We start from the raw sequence: 17,772 nt of genomic DNA, 5'->3' as shown, positions 1-17,772 counted from the left end.
TCCAGGCTTCTTACTGTTATGATCCTGTTTTGTTTTTAATTTCTATTTTCTTTTCTTGAATTAATTTTGTGTATAAAACCACAGGTTATTGTGGTTTTTGGCATTGCTGAATTAATTTGTTTGAAGTTGTTTTCTATTGGCTTTGAATCCCACATGTTGTTTCTTGATGCCATCTTGGTTTTTGCAGGCACTGCCATTTTGTGGTGTGGTTACTAAGCGTTGTTATGTAATTAGCATAATACGTACGTCGGCCATAAAAGGTCCTGTGAGATTGGGGATAACAACTGTGAAACTTTACGTGTGCTTTTTGCCTTTCTTGTTGTTTATTGTTTTACACAAATTAGGCACAAACTTCAACTTTGCTTTAGGGTTTTTTTTTTTTTGTGATTTGACAAAACACCGGTTAATCTTCCAGGTCACAAACTCGGTGAGGTCCCTATTCCCTCCGTCAGCTTCAAAGCTGAATACTTGCAGAGTGAAATTCATAGTGATCACTTTAAAAAAATGATCAGTTTTTTGAAGAGCAAAACTTGGAATCAACAGTGTCACTTAAGTAAATCTTATTTATTAATACTTTTAATAACACATTATAAAAGAGCACAGAGAAGGTTCTGTAATGGCAAAATGAACAGAAAAGACAGCATTTTTGATGAAAGCTGATCAAAGAAAATACTCGGACTACCACGTGATCTGTCACTCCAACGAGATCAACCTGAAAATCATGCAAAGAAGGCTACGGCAGTACATGGACTGAGGCAGGTAAGATATTTATGATGGATTCAGAAGGTCCGAAAGAATACAAGATCAAATATTCTAACATTCTTTATATAAATCATAAACCAATGAGGTTAGGAAGTCAATATTCTAATGTTTTATAGATTATACCATTACATAGAGTGGTTTCAGAAAGTATTCAGACCTCTTCACCTTTTACATATTTTGTTTTATTGCAGCCTTATGCTAAAATCATTTAAATTCTTTTTTTTCATCATCAAACACTACTCAATACCCCGGAGTGACCAAGCAAAAACAGGATATAAAAAATCTTAGCAAATTTTTAAAAAATAAAAAAAGCTTACCAAGGCCCTTCTCCTTTGATTGCTCAGACTGGCCAGGCAGCCAGCTCCAGGAAGAGTCACAGTTGTTCCAGACTTATTTCATTTAAATATTATGGTGGTCAGTGTGCTCTTGGGAGCCTTCAGTGCTGTAGAAAGTTTTATAGCCTCCCCAGATCTGTGCCTCAATACAATCCTGGCAATTCTTTTGACCTCATGGCTTGGTTTTAGCTCTGATAAACACAGGATCTTTTATAGACATGGTGTGTGACTTTACTAATAGCATCCAATCAAATGAATTGACCACATGGGGTCTCCAAGTCAGGTGTAGAAACACCTCAGCAATGATCAATAGAATGACAGGCACATAGCAAAGGGTCCATATACTTTTGCCAATGGCACATCTCAGTTTTTTATTTCTAATAAATATACAAAAATTCCTAAAATCCTGTTTTTGTTTTGTCATTTTGGGGCATTGAGTATTGTTGGCTGAGTTTAAATGATTATAGCATAAGGGTGCAACATAGCAAAATGTGAAAAGAGCGATGAATTTCTGAATGCACCATATACAGTAAATCTCATGGCTACTGTGACTGATGCTTTCATTTTGCAGTATGCCTGGTTAAGGAAGTATGTGTTGTCCTGGTAAATGTGTGCTGGTAATAACATTTTGTATCAGCTTCACTACCCTCTGAGGTAAGCTGGTGCCATAGCAGGATGTTAAGCGTCCAGCGAGATAGGACTCCACTGTGCACCTGTAGACGTAAGTGAGGACTGATGGAGAAACACAAACTTTCCTGAGGGTTGGTGAGACTTCTGGACAAAAGCTGAAATTTTTTCTGCTCATTTCAGTTCATGTGTTGTGAAATATGTTTCCATTTGTAAAGTACATTAGCTAAAATGTATATACTGTTTTCTGAAAATTCACTGCTGCTATTATGACTTTTCATTTTCATAAAAAAAATGAAATTAACTTTTGGGAAGTAAACGGCCCAAGGTGTGAATGAAAAGGCACAATTCTAGGCAACAAGTTCATTACTATTTATAGATGCAGTTTCTCATTGAAGAGTGAAATTGTATTTCTGTCTAAAAGCATTTAGCATTCTAAGTGCTATAGCATGGAATACAAATTTATGCTAATATCTGTGACCAAGCAAATTAAATTGAAGCACCTAATAGTACTAGTGGCCAAGCCTCAGGTGTGTTTGTTACAGTATGTGAGGCACTGATATTCCAGGCTTCTGAAAAAATGAAAACTCAACAGTGTTACAAGAAAAGCTCAACATTTTGTTTTTCCATGTAGTTAGTATATTTTCATTTGCCTCATAAGGATGGAATCTTTCAGACATTACTAAAGTCTATGATATTTTACCACGATAGGTGCACATACTGTAACCAACTCGATAAAAAGACTCAAAAGTGAAGAAAAAATCCTAAAACCCCAGAGGTTTGTGTAATTAATTCCAGTTACAAACTGTGAATTTACTCTCCTTTAACATCAGCTGCTCTATAACAGCACTACATGCACATATGGTCTACTGGACTACGTCGCTCTTTCATACTCTTTAATTCCCAGGCACAGAATAATTGCCCAGGTATACGCCACCAATAACCATACATCGGCAAGACAGTGTGGTGTAGTGGTGAAGGCTTTGGACTTCAAACCCTGAGGCTGTGTCTTCAAGTCTCACTACTGACACTGGGTAACCATAAGCAAGTCACTTGACCTGCCTGTACTCCAATTGGAAAACCAAACCAAATGTAACCAATTACTGTATATCATAAGTCACCTAGGATAAAGGCAGCAGCCAAATAAGTAAATGAATTAATTATAGAAAAGTTACACGTTCCTCTCTAAACCACTATTGAACCATCCAAAGCCCTTCATGTTTTCACTGAACTGTAACTGCTGGTAGGGGAGTAAATACCTTTTTATTTAAACCTGTATATTAAATACACAGTAAAAGTTATTTGAGTAAAAAAGTGAAAATAAAGACAGAATTCAAATCTTCCGGTATTCAATATAAATGTGTTAAATTGCAAAAGTTCACCAATTTAACCAAATATTACTTTAAATATTTGATTAATTCGACTTTGAGCTAAGGAGCTAATCACTAGATACAAACACACTTTAAATCATTTCTCCCCATTTGTGTAAATTAAGTAAACTTATAATCAAATCTGATTTAACAGTGCCATCTATTGTTTCATTGTTTGCAAGTGTTAAAGAAATAATCAGTGAAGGTAAAACGTATGTACAAGCTAGCAACTCCTGATGAGGCATTGTTTCATTTGTAAGTATCTTTATCAAAGAAATTATTCAAGTTCATTACACATTTAAGAATGTATACTTTACAAATATTTTTTTCACATTATATTCATTTGCAAAGTAAATGACTGAAAAGTGTTTTGTATTCTACAGTGTTGAAAAGTCTTTTTGGTAAATAATAATAGAAAACAGGTAATCTAATAAAGAAAATAAGTACAAGAGCATACTAATCAAATGTGTTTATAAAAGAGCAAACTAGAGCATGAAGCTTATATAATAATAATAATGTAGTACAAATAATGGAATAATCAGATCTATATTTTTGTGTTTATATGGTTAAAATTGTGTAAAAAAATAGATAGATAGATAGATAGATAGATAGATAGATAGATAGATAGATAGATAGATAGATAGATAGATAGATAGATAGATAGATAGATCCAGTGATCTTTGTATGTATCTCAATTCCCCAGTGCAGTGAAGGGGACACTCTGCTGTAAAAATGGTGCCGTTCTTTGGATGAGATGTAAAACTGAAGTCCTGACTCTCTGTGGTCATAAAAGTGGGCATCCTTCATATAGAGTAAGGTGTATCCAGGCTAAACTACCCACCGAGGCCTAGTCATTCTGGTCCCCTAATCATCCCTTGTCTCTAACTGGCAAACTATCTCGCACCACTTTACCACCTGACAGCTGGTGGTGGTTGAAGTACCAAGAGAATTGCTATATAAATGTAAAAATTATTATTATAGATAGATAGATAGATAGATAGATAGATAGATAGATAGATAGATAGATAGATAGATAGATAGATAGATAGATAGATAGATAGACATTTTGACAGGTAATGTTGTTGTAGCTGAGTTGTTCTACTTACTTATCGTGACTTTATCCCTCTCTCCCAGCATGATGTTGTTTGGCGTGAGGTCTCGGTGTACAATTCGTTTCTCTTTGTGCAAATATCGCAGTGCTAAACAAATCTGAAAATATGAAAAACAACACACAGTATGTGTAGAGACTGTACTTAACATGGTTAATTCATTTTCAGTCGTACCATGCAAGATCTTAATAACTGGTGTATATTGCAGTGCCAAATGACAATTTCACCGGATACACTGGAGCAATTTTTAAAATGCTGTGAATTTTGATTCATTTGCAATAATCTAAATCTTTCTTATTCTTGCCAAGCATGTTGATGACTAATAACGGAAATAAATAATTATATTAAAATATTTATCTAGTTTCCACAAATGTTACGTACCTAAATTCAGTGAGCTTTGTAGATAATCCATTACAAGCATTAAAATACAGAAAGAATGTGTTGTAACCATATAAAGAAATATTAGCTTTACATTAGAAGGTGATATGCATGTATACAAGATATATTTACAACTAATTTGGATATTGGGTGCTGCAGAGAGAAGATGGCATCTGTGATAATAGAATATGTGCCCGGATGGTGGTATTCAAACCAAAAGTTATTGTGTTAATAGTAGTTTGCTAAACTGTTACTTATAATATCATCCATGGATCCTGGAGAATCATGCTAAGGAGGCAGCACTTGTTATGGATTAACAGGCAATTATTTTATGCCATCAGATCACAGATAATGCAGCTGTGAGCAGTGCACAAACATTAGATTTAAGACCATTTCAAATCTTCATGTGCAATTCTATTATATGCATGAGCCCCACACAGCACTTACGAAGAGGAAGAGGCTTTTGAAGCACAGTCTTACAAAAATACTATAAACGCACATGTTAAAAATTTCAGTAGATGTTGTCCTAAGTTTAACACCAAGTTCAAGCTTGGTTTCATCAGACCAGAGAATTTTGCTTCTCACTGTCTGAGAGTTCTATAGATGCAAACTGCAACGGACTGTCATGTGTCATCTGGCCACTCTGCCATAAAGGCCAGATTAGTGGAGTGTTGCACTGGTGGTTGATCTTCTATGAGTTTCTCCACACAAGTTCTCTAAAATTCAGAAAGAGTGACTATCGCCTCTTTTACCAAGAACCTTTTCTCCTCATTGCTCATTTTGGCCCAGCAGCCAGCCCTGCATAAACTTTGCGGGCTCCTTTGACCCCATGGTTTGATTTTTGCACTGATGCACAATGTCAGCTGTGAGACCTTCTGTAGACTGGTGTGTGCCTTTCCTAATCTTGTCCAATCACTTGGTGGACCCTAAACAAGGTACAGAAACATCTTAATAATGATCAACAGAATGAGATGCACCTGAGTCAAATTTCAAGTATTAAAGATTCTGAATACTTGTGCCAGTGTGATATTTCAGTTTTTTATTTTTAAATAAATTTGAAAACAAAAATCATAAAATCCTGCTTTTGTCATTTTGGGGTACTGAATGTTGTTTAATTAGGAAAAAAATTAAACGATTTTAGTATAAGGCTGCAGCGTAACTAAATGTGTAAAAAGTGAAGGGGACGGAATATTTTCCGAAGGCACTGTAAATAGTTACTTTCCTGGCATGATAATTAATTTTTAAAATTTAAATTTCTGAATGACGTTAATCACCAACCAAACATTTAAATTAAAAATATAAAACTTAACAAGCTCAACTGGATACTAAAATAAATACACAACATTAGCACAATACTGAGTCAGTATTTATTTCTTTGAAAACCAATTAGAATAAAAGACTTTACAGTCCTTTAAGAGAGAAATACTCCTTATCATTCACTTTGCTATAATAATAAACTGTGGTGATAGATGACACACATGGGTGGTTGACCCGGCTGCAAAGAAGTATGGTTCCTTGCCCTATGCCACCACAAGAAACAGGGTGAAGATAATCCTATCTTGCCCACAAGACAGGCAGAAGATGCCACTACTAGAGTGGGTACAGTGGCGTCCTTGCTGTTTGGACTCAGGAACAATACCTGGATGGCAGGACAGACTATGGGCTCCCCTGAGACAATAAGAGACAACTTCCTTGGGTGATGTTACCTCTACAGATATCCGACAGGCACTCTGGATATTGCAGTTCCCTAAAACAGCCCTGTTGGGTTCCGTGTGGGCCACCAGGGGGTGCTGCAAGGATTTCTTAATCATGCTTTATGGGGCTCCTGTTAGACCCTGAAGTGCTTCCACTGGGTCTGTCTTAGCACCAGAAGTACTCTTGGGTCTGGAATAGAAGAAGCTACTCAACCTCATCTAGGTGAGTCAGAGTCGGAAGGGGAAAAGAGGACAAAGCTCGCCTGGGAGATGGAGAGGAGGAGAAGGGAATAAGACAGGATGGTAGGATTTGTGTTAATTACACATCTGGAGCCTCTGTAGAAGTTACTTATGTAAATGAACCGGTTTTATCTAAACGGGACTTGTGCCTATAAGGTTGTGTCTAGGGTTGGGTGATGTACTGTCCACAGTGAATTGTTCATAATTTTGCATTTCACTTTCTAGTTTAATGTATTCAGAGATTTCACAACTTACCTTTGTAGACTGTGTGGCCTTCTGACTAAGATGAGGGTCATAAAGCCATAACTTCATTGAATGTCAAATCCCCTTCTGGTCACTTGGTAAGCCCGAGCTGGTCATTAACTCACCTGTATAAATATGCTCCATATCCGCTCCTCTGTAAACTGCTGTTGTTTTTCCTTTAGAGAATTAAAGTTTTCTCCGAGGGGAGTTCCTTCTATCAACTCCATAACAATAAACAGACGGTCATCTGTGTAATGAAGTAAAGTGTAGAAAGTAATTTACTACTGGAAGTATCCGTAACTGGAATATGTGTAATTTTTCTTTACAACAAAAATTAAATACACTTACTTTCTAAGAATGTCTTGTAATACCGCACAATATTCGGGTGGTTTAGCTACAAGAAAAGACACTAATTAGTTTATAAAGAACTTGAGGCAGAGGTTTTCTTAGGATAAATTAGACATTTCTTCAAAGATTTGCCTATTTGGACCAAAAAAATTACATATAATCAAAATATCTGAGCACACAATTAATGAATTAAAAAAATATTACATTCAAGATGGGTGACATTATTTACAAAATAGTCACCTAGTCTAAACCAGTCTTGTTATACAATTATTGCACATTATAATTATTCTATAGAGCACAGTATTTATTGTAGGGTAAGGCAGGCTGCTCAGGTATGTAACAGCTTCAGCTGCTGAGGTTTGACTTTGATTCGTTGAATTTCTGAACTGCATTTCAATGCATTTCAGTCTCGATATGTTCAAGTAGGATGCAAGAACAGTCATATTGGACAGATTTATGTGAAGCTGCAGAGATCATAACAGTCTTTAAAAGGCAAAAGAAAAAGTAGGCATTGTTGTAACACCTGATCAAAAGAGGCTAACCTTTCAGAAGATCTTTATTCATAAAATAATCAAAAATTGTTAAAGTGTTGTGGGTTGTCAGCTGCAGGTGTAATCTTTCTGTCATTTGATGTAAGTGAAGAAGAATGTAACAGGCCAGGAAGCAGAGCAGGACCATAAAATATGAACATGAGTAATAGCAAAATATATAAGATAATTAGAGACATTGAAAACTGGAAAAAGATACATGTCCAAAATTGACAGTTAACCTAACCTTAACCTACTATACATAGTGTGGAGATCAGCCCAGACACAGACAGACACTGAGAAACAAGTCCCAAAACTAACATGTTTATTCATTTTTCAGCACACAGTGCACAAACCAGTAACAATAAACTAAGTCCTTTTACTTCCTTTCTTCTCTCCTTCTGCCACCTCTACTCCTCTCCCGCAAACTCTGTCCACTACCTCCCGAGTCCAGCTCCTTGAATGGAGTGAGGCGGCCCCTTTTATGTTGCACCCGGCCGTGCTCCAGGTGCACCCTAACTATTTTCCTGCAGGACTTCCTGGTGGGGCGGAAGTGCTGCAGTCCAAGGTTTAATAAATGTTTAGGCGCACCAAGGACCCCACAGGGTTGAGCTTCCAAGCTCTGTTCCTGTGGCCCTCACGCCAACTAGGGCGGCTGCCCTGTCGTGTCCCTGGGGAGATATTTTTTTTGCAGAAATGTAAAGACCCTCTTGTCTTTCTCCACTATGCTCAGCATAGCCCCCGGCCACACCTTTCATCGGCCATTTACACATCACTGTGCCTCCTGCCTGCTCTCCTCCTATTTACATACCTTCACTCAGTTGTCACCTCATGCTCATTTCAGGTAACGTGATTCATGACTTTAGAAGGATTTGGCACTCCAGACATCAGTGAGTCAGTTCCAGTCTAAAATATTTTCTTGTTTGTTCATTTGTACAAGTTGTTCTCTACTTTGTTCATACTGTAGTAAGGCTTCATTCACATATCTGGGCTTTGAATTTCTTGATGGCTTTTTGACTAAGTGTTACCTGTCCCTTAATTTATGCTGTTGTCTATATGATTACTATTGTTAGTTCATTCAAGACATGTCTCTTCCTCTCTCAGCTGCCTGACTCCTGACGTCCTCAACATACCAGCAGTGAACTGCAGTATAATCTGACCTGCCCCAAGCAACTCTCTCTAGCATGTCGCCAATTCTAAAAACATGTTTGAGATATACTCTGAACAACTGTAATTAAAGGACAGTTTACTGTTTCAGATTAAACTTGAGTGGGGTCATTTCATCTTGAATAGGTTGTCTATAATATTTGACTCTTTTTTACACCCGAGAGATGCTCCCATCGGCAAACAGATCCTCAGTAGTCAGTACAAGTAATTGATAATGGTAGTGCATCTGGCTACTGCTTATACCTGCCAGTACAAACAGCGGGATGGGGTGTTTAAGCAAATCTCCATCACACTTCACACACACACACACACACACACCTGTTACAAAATATAAAAAAAAAAATAATAAAATGTGTTATCTGTTGTGATGGACGGCCGGCGTTTCAGTCTGGCCGGGACATCCCTCAACAGAGGACAGGAAGAAAAGCAGCTTTTCAGGGCACTAAATCCCCCGGGACGCTAGATGGCAGCTCCCCTGGATGGAAATGGTTCCCCAGATTCCCTCAGGGCAGCATGGGACATGGAGCCTGTTTCTTCAGCCCTGTTGGATGCCGTGGGTGCCACCAGGGGGAGCTCACCAAGAACCTGGGGACTATTCCTGTTACAACTACCCGGAAGTACTTCGGAGTCACGAGGACGGAAGCCTGTAGTACTTCTGGGATACTTAAGGAAGGAGGATGTGGCATTTGACCCGGAAAAGGAATAATTCTAGGTTATGGACTATAAAAGGAGTCTGGGAAAACCAGCAAGCCAAGCCGGAGTTGGGAGGGAGTGTAACAGAGCTGCTGGGAGTGGAGGAGTGTGTCTATTGATTATGATTGATTATTTATTGGAGAATTGTGGAGTGTGCGGTGCTTTATGCACTTTATTTGAAGAATATTATTAAAGAAATTATTCTTGGTGTTTTAAACGTGTGTCTTGGACGTCTGTCTGCTGGGTTTAACGGGGCAACAGCGACCCCTAGCGTCCACACTGTCTCTTTGATGAAAAGAACAGATGAACAGAAAAATAGAAAATCTACCAACTTTCAAATAAGGTTAACCAAGTCACACATGCATGTTATGCTATGCATACATTTTCTAACTTCTTAAAATAAGAAAGGGGTTATTTTGCCACAATTAAAATACATAGACAAACAAACATAGAAACACAATTTTTTATCATTTAAATATTATCAATGATATTTGTGTCCTTTTTTGTGATGCCGATTTTTATGCTGATTTAGACATTCTAGAGCTGTCCCCTTGAAGTTGTGTGCTGAATAATCATAATAAGAATTCATTACATTTATACAGCACTATTCTCACTACTCAAAGCACTACATTACAGAGGCCATCATGCAGAAATCACAAGATCCCTGTTCTTTTACAGGTTTAGATTGGAAAAAGGATGGATGAATGGCTGGATGGTTGGACAGACATCAGAATGTAACTGCTGTGTCACTGAAATGCGTAACGAAACAAAATGTTCTGTACACTTCATTGTCCTGCTGCCTGTAGTCCCTAAAGTTCCAACACCAAAAAAGCTTGCGTAGCACTTAACAGGTGCTCAAAACTTTCCTTAACTTTAAGCCAATTTCCACACTAAGTTTGTGTTTTATGAATTCTGAATTACGAAAGGGTGTACACCTGTTTCCGAACATAAGTAAGTTTTATAATTAGGCTGCAGGACAGAAATTGAATGCTGGTCCCTTCTTCAAATTAAGCTCATTACCAGCTGTAAGCCTAGCTTTATTTATTTATTTTAAATAGCTGCAAATATAGTATGGAAAATAGCCACATTAAGGCAAACATAACAATGATAATAATAATTTTATATGTTACTAGCAAAATACCCGCGCTTCGCAGCGGAGAAGTAGTGTGTTAAAGAAGTAATGAAAAAGAAAAGGAAACATTTAAATAATAACGTAACATGATTGACAATGTAATTGTTTTGTCATTGTGATGAGTGTTGCTGAATATATATATATATATATATACACACAAATATATATACATATACACACATATATAAATATATATACACATATACATATATACTGTAAATATACATAATACATACATATATATACATATATACACACACATATATATACTGTATATATATATATATATATATATATATATACATTGTCAGGGATGCCAGGGGCCATGACCCGCCGGGACGCCATGAGGGACCGGATGTGGGTCTGTGCCCACCCTGGATCACGTGGGGGTTGCCTTCCGGGTTGCTCTGGGGGCCACGGGTACAGGGCATGGAAGCTCCACCCTGTAGGGGCCCGTGGTCACCACCAGGAGGCGCCCCAATGCCTTGGGGACCTGTTACCCCAGCTCTTCCGCCACACCAGGAAGTGCTGGGGGGAAGACTTTGGATGTTACCCGGAGAGCTGCCGGGAGGACAGCCGGCACTTCCGCACGCTGGGGCGTGGCAAGGGAGGAATGCCGGGAACACCTGGTGCTCATCCGGTACTGAATAAAAGGGCCGCTCCATTTATTCGAGGCTAGAGTCGGGTGGAAGAAGGACGAGGCAAGAGAGAGCTGTGGAGGCGGCCCGAAGGAAGGCATTGTGTGGCCAGGACTGAGTGTTTTGGGATTTGTGCACAACTGGGTCTTAGTGACCATTATTTGGGTCTGTGTGACCATTGAGTTGTTATAAATATTGTAAATAAACGTGTTTGTGGGTGACATGAACGTGTCTGCCTGTCTGTGTCCGGGTCAACTTCCACAACATATATATATATATATATACACATATACACATATATATACTCAGCAAAAAAAGAAACGTCCCTTTTTCAGGGCTGTGTATTTCAACAATAATGTTTTAAAAATCCAAATAACTTTACAGATCTTCTTTGTAAAGGGTTTAAACAATGTTTTCCATGCATGTTCAATTAACCATAATCAATTAATTAACATGCACCTGTGGAATGGTCGTTAAGACCTTAACAGCTTACAGAAAGTAGGCATTTAAGGTCACAGTTCTAAAAACGCAGGACACCAAAGAGACTTGTCTACCGACTGTGAAAAACACCAAATGAAAGATGCCCAGGGTCCCTGATCATCTGCGTGAACGTGCATTAGGCATACGGCAGGGAGGCATGAGGACTGCTGATGTGGCTAGGGCAATAAATTGCCATGTCCGCACTGTGAGACGCCTAAGACAGCGCTACAGGGAGACAGGAAGGACAGCTGATCATCCTCGCCGTGGAAGAGCCCGGATCTCAATCCCATTGAGCACATCTGGGACCTGTTGGATCGCAGGGTGAGGGCTAGGGCCATTCCCCCCAGAAATGTCCAGGAACTTGCAGGTGTTTTTGTGGAAGAGTGGGGTAACATCTCACAGCAAGAACTGACAAATCTGGTCCAGTCCATGAGGAGGAGATGCACTGCAGTACTTCAAGCAGCTGGTGGCCACACCAGATACTGACTGGTACTTTTGATTTTGAGCTTCCCTTCATTCAGGGACACATTGTGAAACATTTTTAGTTTATGTCTTATGGTGTTGACTATTTTAGTGTTCATACAAATATTTACACATTAAGTTTACTGAAAGTAAAAACAGTTGAAAGTCAGAGGACGTTTCTTTTTTTGCTGAGTATATATACATACATATATACACATATATATACATCTATATATACACATATATACACACACATACATCCACATACATATGTGTGTGTGTGTGTGTATATATATATATATATATATATATATATATATATATATATACACACACACACATATATATACATATATATGCATATACATATCTACATATATATACACAGATATATATACATATTTACATATATATACATATTAGGGATGGGACTTGAAAAATTAATCTAATTAATTAGAGGGTTTGTAATTAATTAATCTTGATTAATCACATGTAATCACACAAGAAAATTTGTCCCAAAGTGCAAATGTTTTTTTTAATTTAAAAGGGTTTTAGTGGGCAAAAGAATCAAATAATAGACATGGACATGAATATTGTAAACTCAAGGTCTTTTAATTTCTGAAAAAAAAAATGCATTTAAACTGCATTTCAGTTCAAAACAGAAACAAAAATATCATCCCTGCCTAAAATTGGGCAAACTTAAAAATAAAGTGGTATTCTAAGTACTTTAAGTACATGTTCAGAATGGCATTGTCTTTAAATAATAATAACAAAAATTTCAACATAAAGTGCAGTTTTTCTTCATAAAAAAATAAGGCAGAAACATAAAGGTAATTTGACCAGCTTCACCTTTAAACTCCGAGTAACCTTAGCCAAAATTATTTAGTACATTAGGCTAAAACAGTGTGATCATTGAACATTCTGTAATTAGATGTAATTAGAATTACTAACGGTCACGGAAGTCCAATGAGCTCCAGTAAGAGCCACAAAGTCCACTTTCTGTAATGCATCTAATTTTGCTTTCTTTTCAATGTCATAAAGCTGTTGAATTTTACTTGACATACGCTAACTGTAGCACATTTTCCAACCCCCTATCTTCCACCACTGTTAGTGGTCTACAGTCCAAAGCAATCCATTTTGCGAGAGAATTTGTAAGTTTGACCGATGTTGACTTACGAATTTTGGTCCTGAAGCCAGTCACTTCATCAGGTTTGGGCTGCCGACACCTTTTGTTGGTACTCAAAATCGTACTGGTAGTGCTAACATCATACACAGTTTCTGTGCTTGCTGTAACATGTTTTGCATTTAGATGGTACCGTAAGATTGAAGTGCATCGGTGGTATGCAAACTCCTTTTTGCACAGTTTGCACAAAACCACGCTTTTATCAAGGCTTCCGTCGGGTAGTCTTTCGAAATGAAATTTGACTCCGATCAGTGCTAGCAACGCGCTTTCTTCCGACTCTTACATTTGTGTAGCTCTGATGTGTGCATCAATGTAATCGATGTACCAGGAAATCATGCATTGACAAAAGTTCCCCTTTGCTTGGAATGCAGTGTGATTAAATGCATTATTTTTTTAACGCGTTATGGAGCACATGCATCGAAGCTTCTGAGCTGTGCTTGTGCTAAGAAAAGGAAACATTTTAAAAATAACGTAACATGATTGTCAATGTAACCTTTTGTAGGGTCTGTCCCTGAGACTTATCAATTGTCATCACGAAGCAGAGCCTTACTGGAAATTGGAGGCAATTGAATTGAAATGGGAGATCAGAGGGTGTAACGGAGATGCGAGGAATACAAACTCTCTCCCCTGAGCAACCGCCAGTAAAAATAGTTGCCTCAATTAGGTTCTTTTGCAGACACGTGACCTGAAGTCTCGTGCCGCTACAAAGTCTCAGTGGCAGTAAGGTTTTCAGTAATATTATTGGTGTCCCAACCCTCAAAATTAGATTATGCTCAGTAGTGCTTGGAGAATTCAGAGTGTGGAGAAGCCCTAGAAACAGCGTGTGTATTAGCTTATGGATTTTTCTGTGAGTATTTGGTGGCAGTGTCACAACGTTGCTTCCGCAAGACCGCGTTAGCTGTGGAGCTCAGCTCAGAGCGAAATGAAGTGAATGGGAGGGGAGATGTTGACGTAACTCCCCCCCCGCCTTAACTCTCAATCCACCCCACAAACACAGTCTCTCGAAATTTGCATAAACACAGTCTTTCACCAGCAATTTTGACTTAGTTAGAAAGTGATCAAAACTCTCGTTTATACCCTGCGTCCTCTCATTAAACTTGTATCCCACGAATATCGTGCTAGTCGTGGCATGACAAACACCAGCGGCAGCCTGTCTATGAACTTAATTTAAGGAGCGTGTCTACAAACTTAAACTTACGGTTTACACCATGCTTTGTTTCCACAGTAGCTGCACTTATGAATATGCTTGTATGCGTCACTCGCATGATATTCTTTTTCTGCCTTCTCAATTGTGTAAAGCGTCTTTTCTCAGCGCTCTTTGCAGCTCTGCCTTGTTCTCTACGTACTGCAGTTACAGTCAGTTCCTGTGATTATGTGGGAAGCGTGATGAAGCGAGACACAACTCCGCCTCCCACGGCCATCGAGAACCAGTCTATTACAGTATATGGGTGACAAAATAGGTTCCAGTTATGACCATTACGCATAGAATTTCGAAATGAAACCTGCCCAACTTTTGTAAGTAAGCTGTAAGGAATGAGCCTGCCAAATTTCAGCCTTCTACCTACACGGGAAGTTGGAGAATTAGTGATGAGTCAGTGAGTGAGTGAGTGAGTGAGTGAGTCAATCAGTCAGTCAGTGAGGGCTTTGCCTTTTATTAGCATAGATAATTTACATATTTACAATTACTCATTTTTTATTGATAGACAACTTGTACATATAAAATTTAAAAAAGAAACATTTTAACAAAATGATGAAGTTAGCACTGTGTAAATTGTTATATGCAGTACTGGTTATATTCTGGCTGTTCAGATTTTTCCACTTTTTTAAAAATGGATTTTACATTGAGCATTCCTTAAAAATAAGTGAATCCAAAAAGGTACCTGTTCTTTGATAATAGTCAGTTCAGAAACAATCTTCTCCACGCTGCTGTCTCTGTCCTTTTTGTCTTTTCCAAAAGCAGGATTATGCAAGTTAACTTCTTTAAGGGCAAATAAATTCTGTCCACCTTGTTTTCGTACCTGTTTCAAAATGACATTATCACACATCCTGACAGATCCAAAAAGACATGCAGTATGTTAAGAGAAAATGGCATACTTTGATAAAAACACTCCAAAGATGAAAGCTTTTAAGGTTTCACAGAGCATTTTGTTTTGGTATTCGATCAGTCAGCATATTAATATGCACATTCAAACACTAACACTTTACACTTGTAAACCAGAGGATGAGGCCACAGTGTGTGCCTCTAACAGGCTCTGTGGCTTCCTCTGATGAGGTCACGTCTACACTACACATCACTTACTACACGGCAAAATGTCTCTTGAAGAGAGGTGATAGAAGGCACTGCATTTACACAAGAGCTTGTGTGTTGTTTTCAAAAGAACTGAAGCAAAACTTTCCATTGGGCCAACGATGCATCTTCATGTCATGTGTGTTCTCAAACTAAATATAACACAATCCCATGCCTGACATTTTGTCTTAGCCACCTATAAATGTAAAGCAGATAGCAGAATAATAGACAACAGAGTCTAAATATTGATATGTGAAAGGGTGTTATTGATTTTTTTATTTGATTCATTAATTGATCCATTCATTTTCCAATTTAATTAATCTAAATATACATTTGCAGAGGCTCAAACCTATCCAGTGGCTAAGGATCTGTGCTGGTATCTGTAAGGTTGCGGGTTCAACCCCCATTACTGCCCAAAGAAATCCTAGTCTGCTGGGCCCTTCAGCAAGGCCCTTAACCTGCAACTGCTCTAAGGGTGCTGTACAATGGCTGACCCTGCACTCTGAGCCCAAGGGGTATGCTAAAACAAACAAATTCCTAATACGAGAAATTGTATAAGGCAAAATAAAGAACAAAAAAAAGAAGCATCTGGTGCAAGGCAAAAACAGACCCCAGATGAAGCAATACTCCATTTCACTTGAGTTCCTTTAATTACTGCTTCAGTCCATGAATTCATTCTCGGGTGTTTATGAATTAACACTGCCCACCAGTCATGATCCTATGACCCCTAGGCACAAATAAAGTTCTATCTATCAACCTCCCTACCTACCTACAGGATGCCAAAAAAGTAGCTGATATACAATTATTTTTAAAAATGTAATAAAAAAAACTAAAATATCACATTGACATGAGCATTAAGACCCTATGCTGTGACAATTGCCATTTGGTTCAGGTGCACTCTATTGATCATCACTGAGATGTTTCTACACCTTGTTTAGAGTCCACCTGTAGTCAATTCAATTGAATGGTCCTCATTAGCAAATACACACACCCGTCTACAGAAGGTCCCACAGCTGACAATATGCATTAGAACAAAAACCAAGCCATGAGGTTGAAGGAGTTGCTTGCAGAGCGTATAGACAGGGATGTGTCAAGGCACAGACCTGGAGAAGGCTACAAAACTTCCTGCAGCTTTGAAGAATCCCATGAGCACAGTTTCCTTCATAATTCTTCAGGCCCAACTTTTAGCTGGCCACCAAGCTAAACTGAACATTCATGGGAGAATGACCGTGGTAAGAGAGGTGACCAGGAACCCGATGGAGGTTCTGGCTGAGCTCCAGAACCTGTGTGGAAATGGGTAAAACTTCTAGAAGGACAACCATCAGTGCAACAATCCACTAATCTGGGCTTTATGGGTGAGCAATCACACAAAAACCTTTCTGAGTAAAAGACACATGGAAGGCCGCTTGAGGGTGTACAATAATGCCACCTAGGGAATCTCAGACTGTAAAAAAACAAAATCCTCTAGTAGGGGCATCGTACTGTGAGGTTTTTCTTTCGAGGCAGGGCCTGAGAGACTAGGCACGGTTGAGGAATATTTTTAAAGGAGCAGAGTACACCGATATCTTTAATGAAAGCATGTTTAATAGCACTTCTGGATCTCATACAGGACAATGAGCCTAAGCACAAGGCAAAGACAACTCAGAAATGGCTTAAGGACAACTCTGAGAATGTCCTTGCGTCCAGCACCCAGACTTGAACCCAGCTGAACAACTCATCCAATGTTACAAAGCTTGAAAGGACCTACAGAAAAGAATGGCAGAAAATCCCCAAATCTACAGTAGGTGTGTGTCCGCCTGTTGCACCAGACCCAAGAAGACTCCAGGTTGGAATCACTGCCAAAGGGGCTTCAACTAAGAACTGAGTAAAGGGTCTCAATACTTGTGTCAGTTTTTTTTATTTTTAATGCACTGACAAAAACTTCTAAAATCCTGTTTCAGTTTTGTAATTCTGGATTACTGAATGTTGCTTGATGTAGCAAAAAAATAAATTTACAAGATTTTGGCAGAAGGCCACAAAATAACAAAATGTGAAAAAAGTGAAGAGGTCTCAGTACTTTCTGAATCCACTGTATATGCATTCATCCGTTCAACCAAA

The 17,772-nt window shown here is 38.5% G+C and overlaps 1 protein-coding gene across 1 annotated transcript in view; it reads right to left on the bottom strand.

Moving 5' to 3' along the window:
- nek10 (NIMA-related kinase 10) overlaps positions 1-17,772 on the bottom strand; it is a 214,625-nt gene that overhangs the window by 98,330 nt on the left and 98,523 nt on the right. The window contains exons 20-23 of the mRNA XM_039737572.1: positions 15,269-15,406; positions 7,107-7,152; positions 6,884-7,005; positions 4,201-4,303 (exon numbers count right to left, since the gene is read on the bottom strand). Of these exons, the coding sequence (XP_039593506.1) occupies positions 4,201-4,303; positions 6,884-7,005; positions 7,107-7,152; positions 15,269-15,406 (409 nt within the window). The remainder of the gene's footprint in view (positions 1-4,200; positions 4,304-6,883; positions 7,006-7,106; positions 7,153-15,268; positions 15,407-17,772) is intronic.

The sequence above is a fragment of the Polypterus senegalus genome, chromosome 15 (genome assembly GCF_016835505.1).
Source record: "Polypterus senegalus isolate Bchr_013 chromosome 15, ASM1683550v1, whole genome shotgun sequence".
NCBI classification, from domain to species: domain Eukaryota; kingdom Metazoa; phylum Chordata; class Cladistia; order Polypteriformes; family Polypteridae; genus Polypterus; species Polypterus senegalus.
Note: the sequence above shows the minus strand (reverse complement) of the source record. Positions and strands in the feature narration are given on the sequence as shown.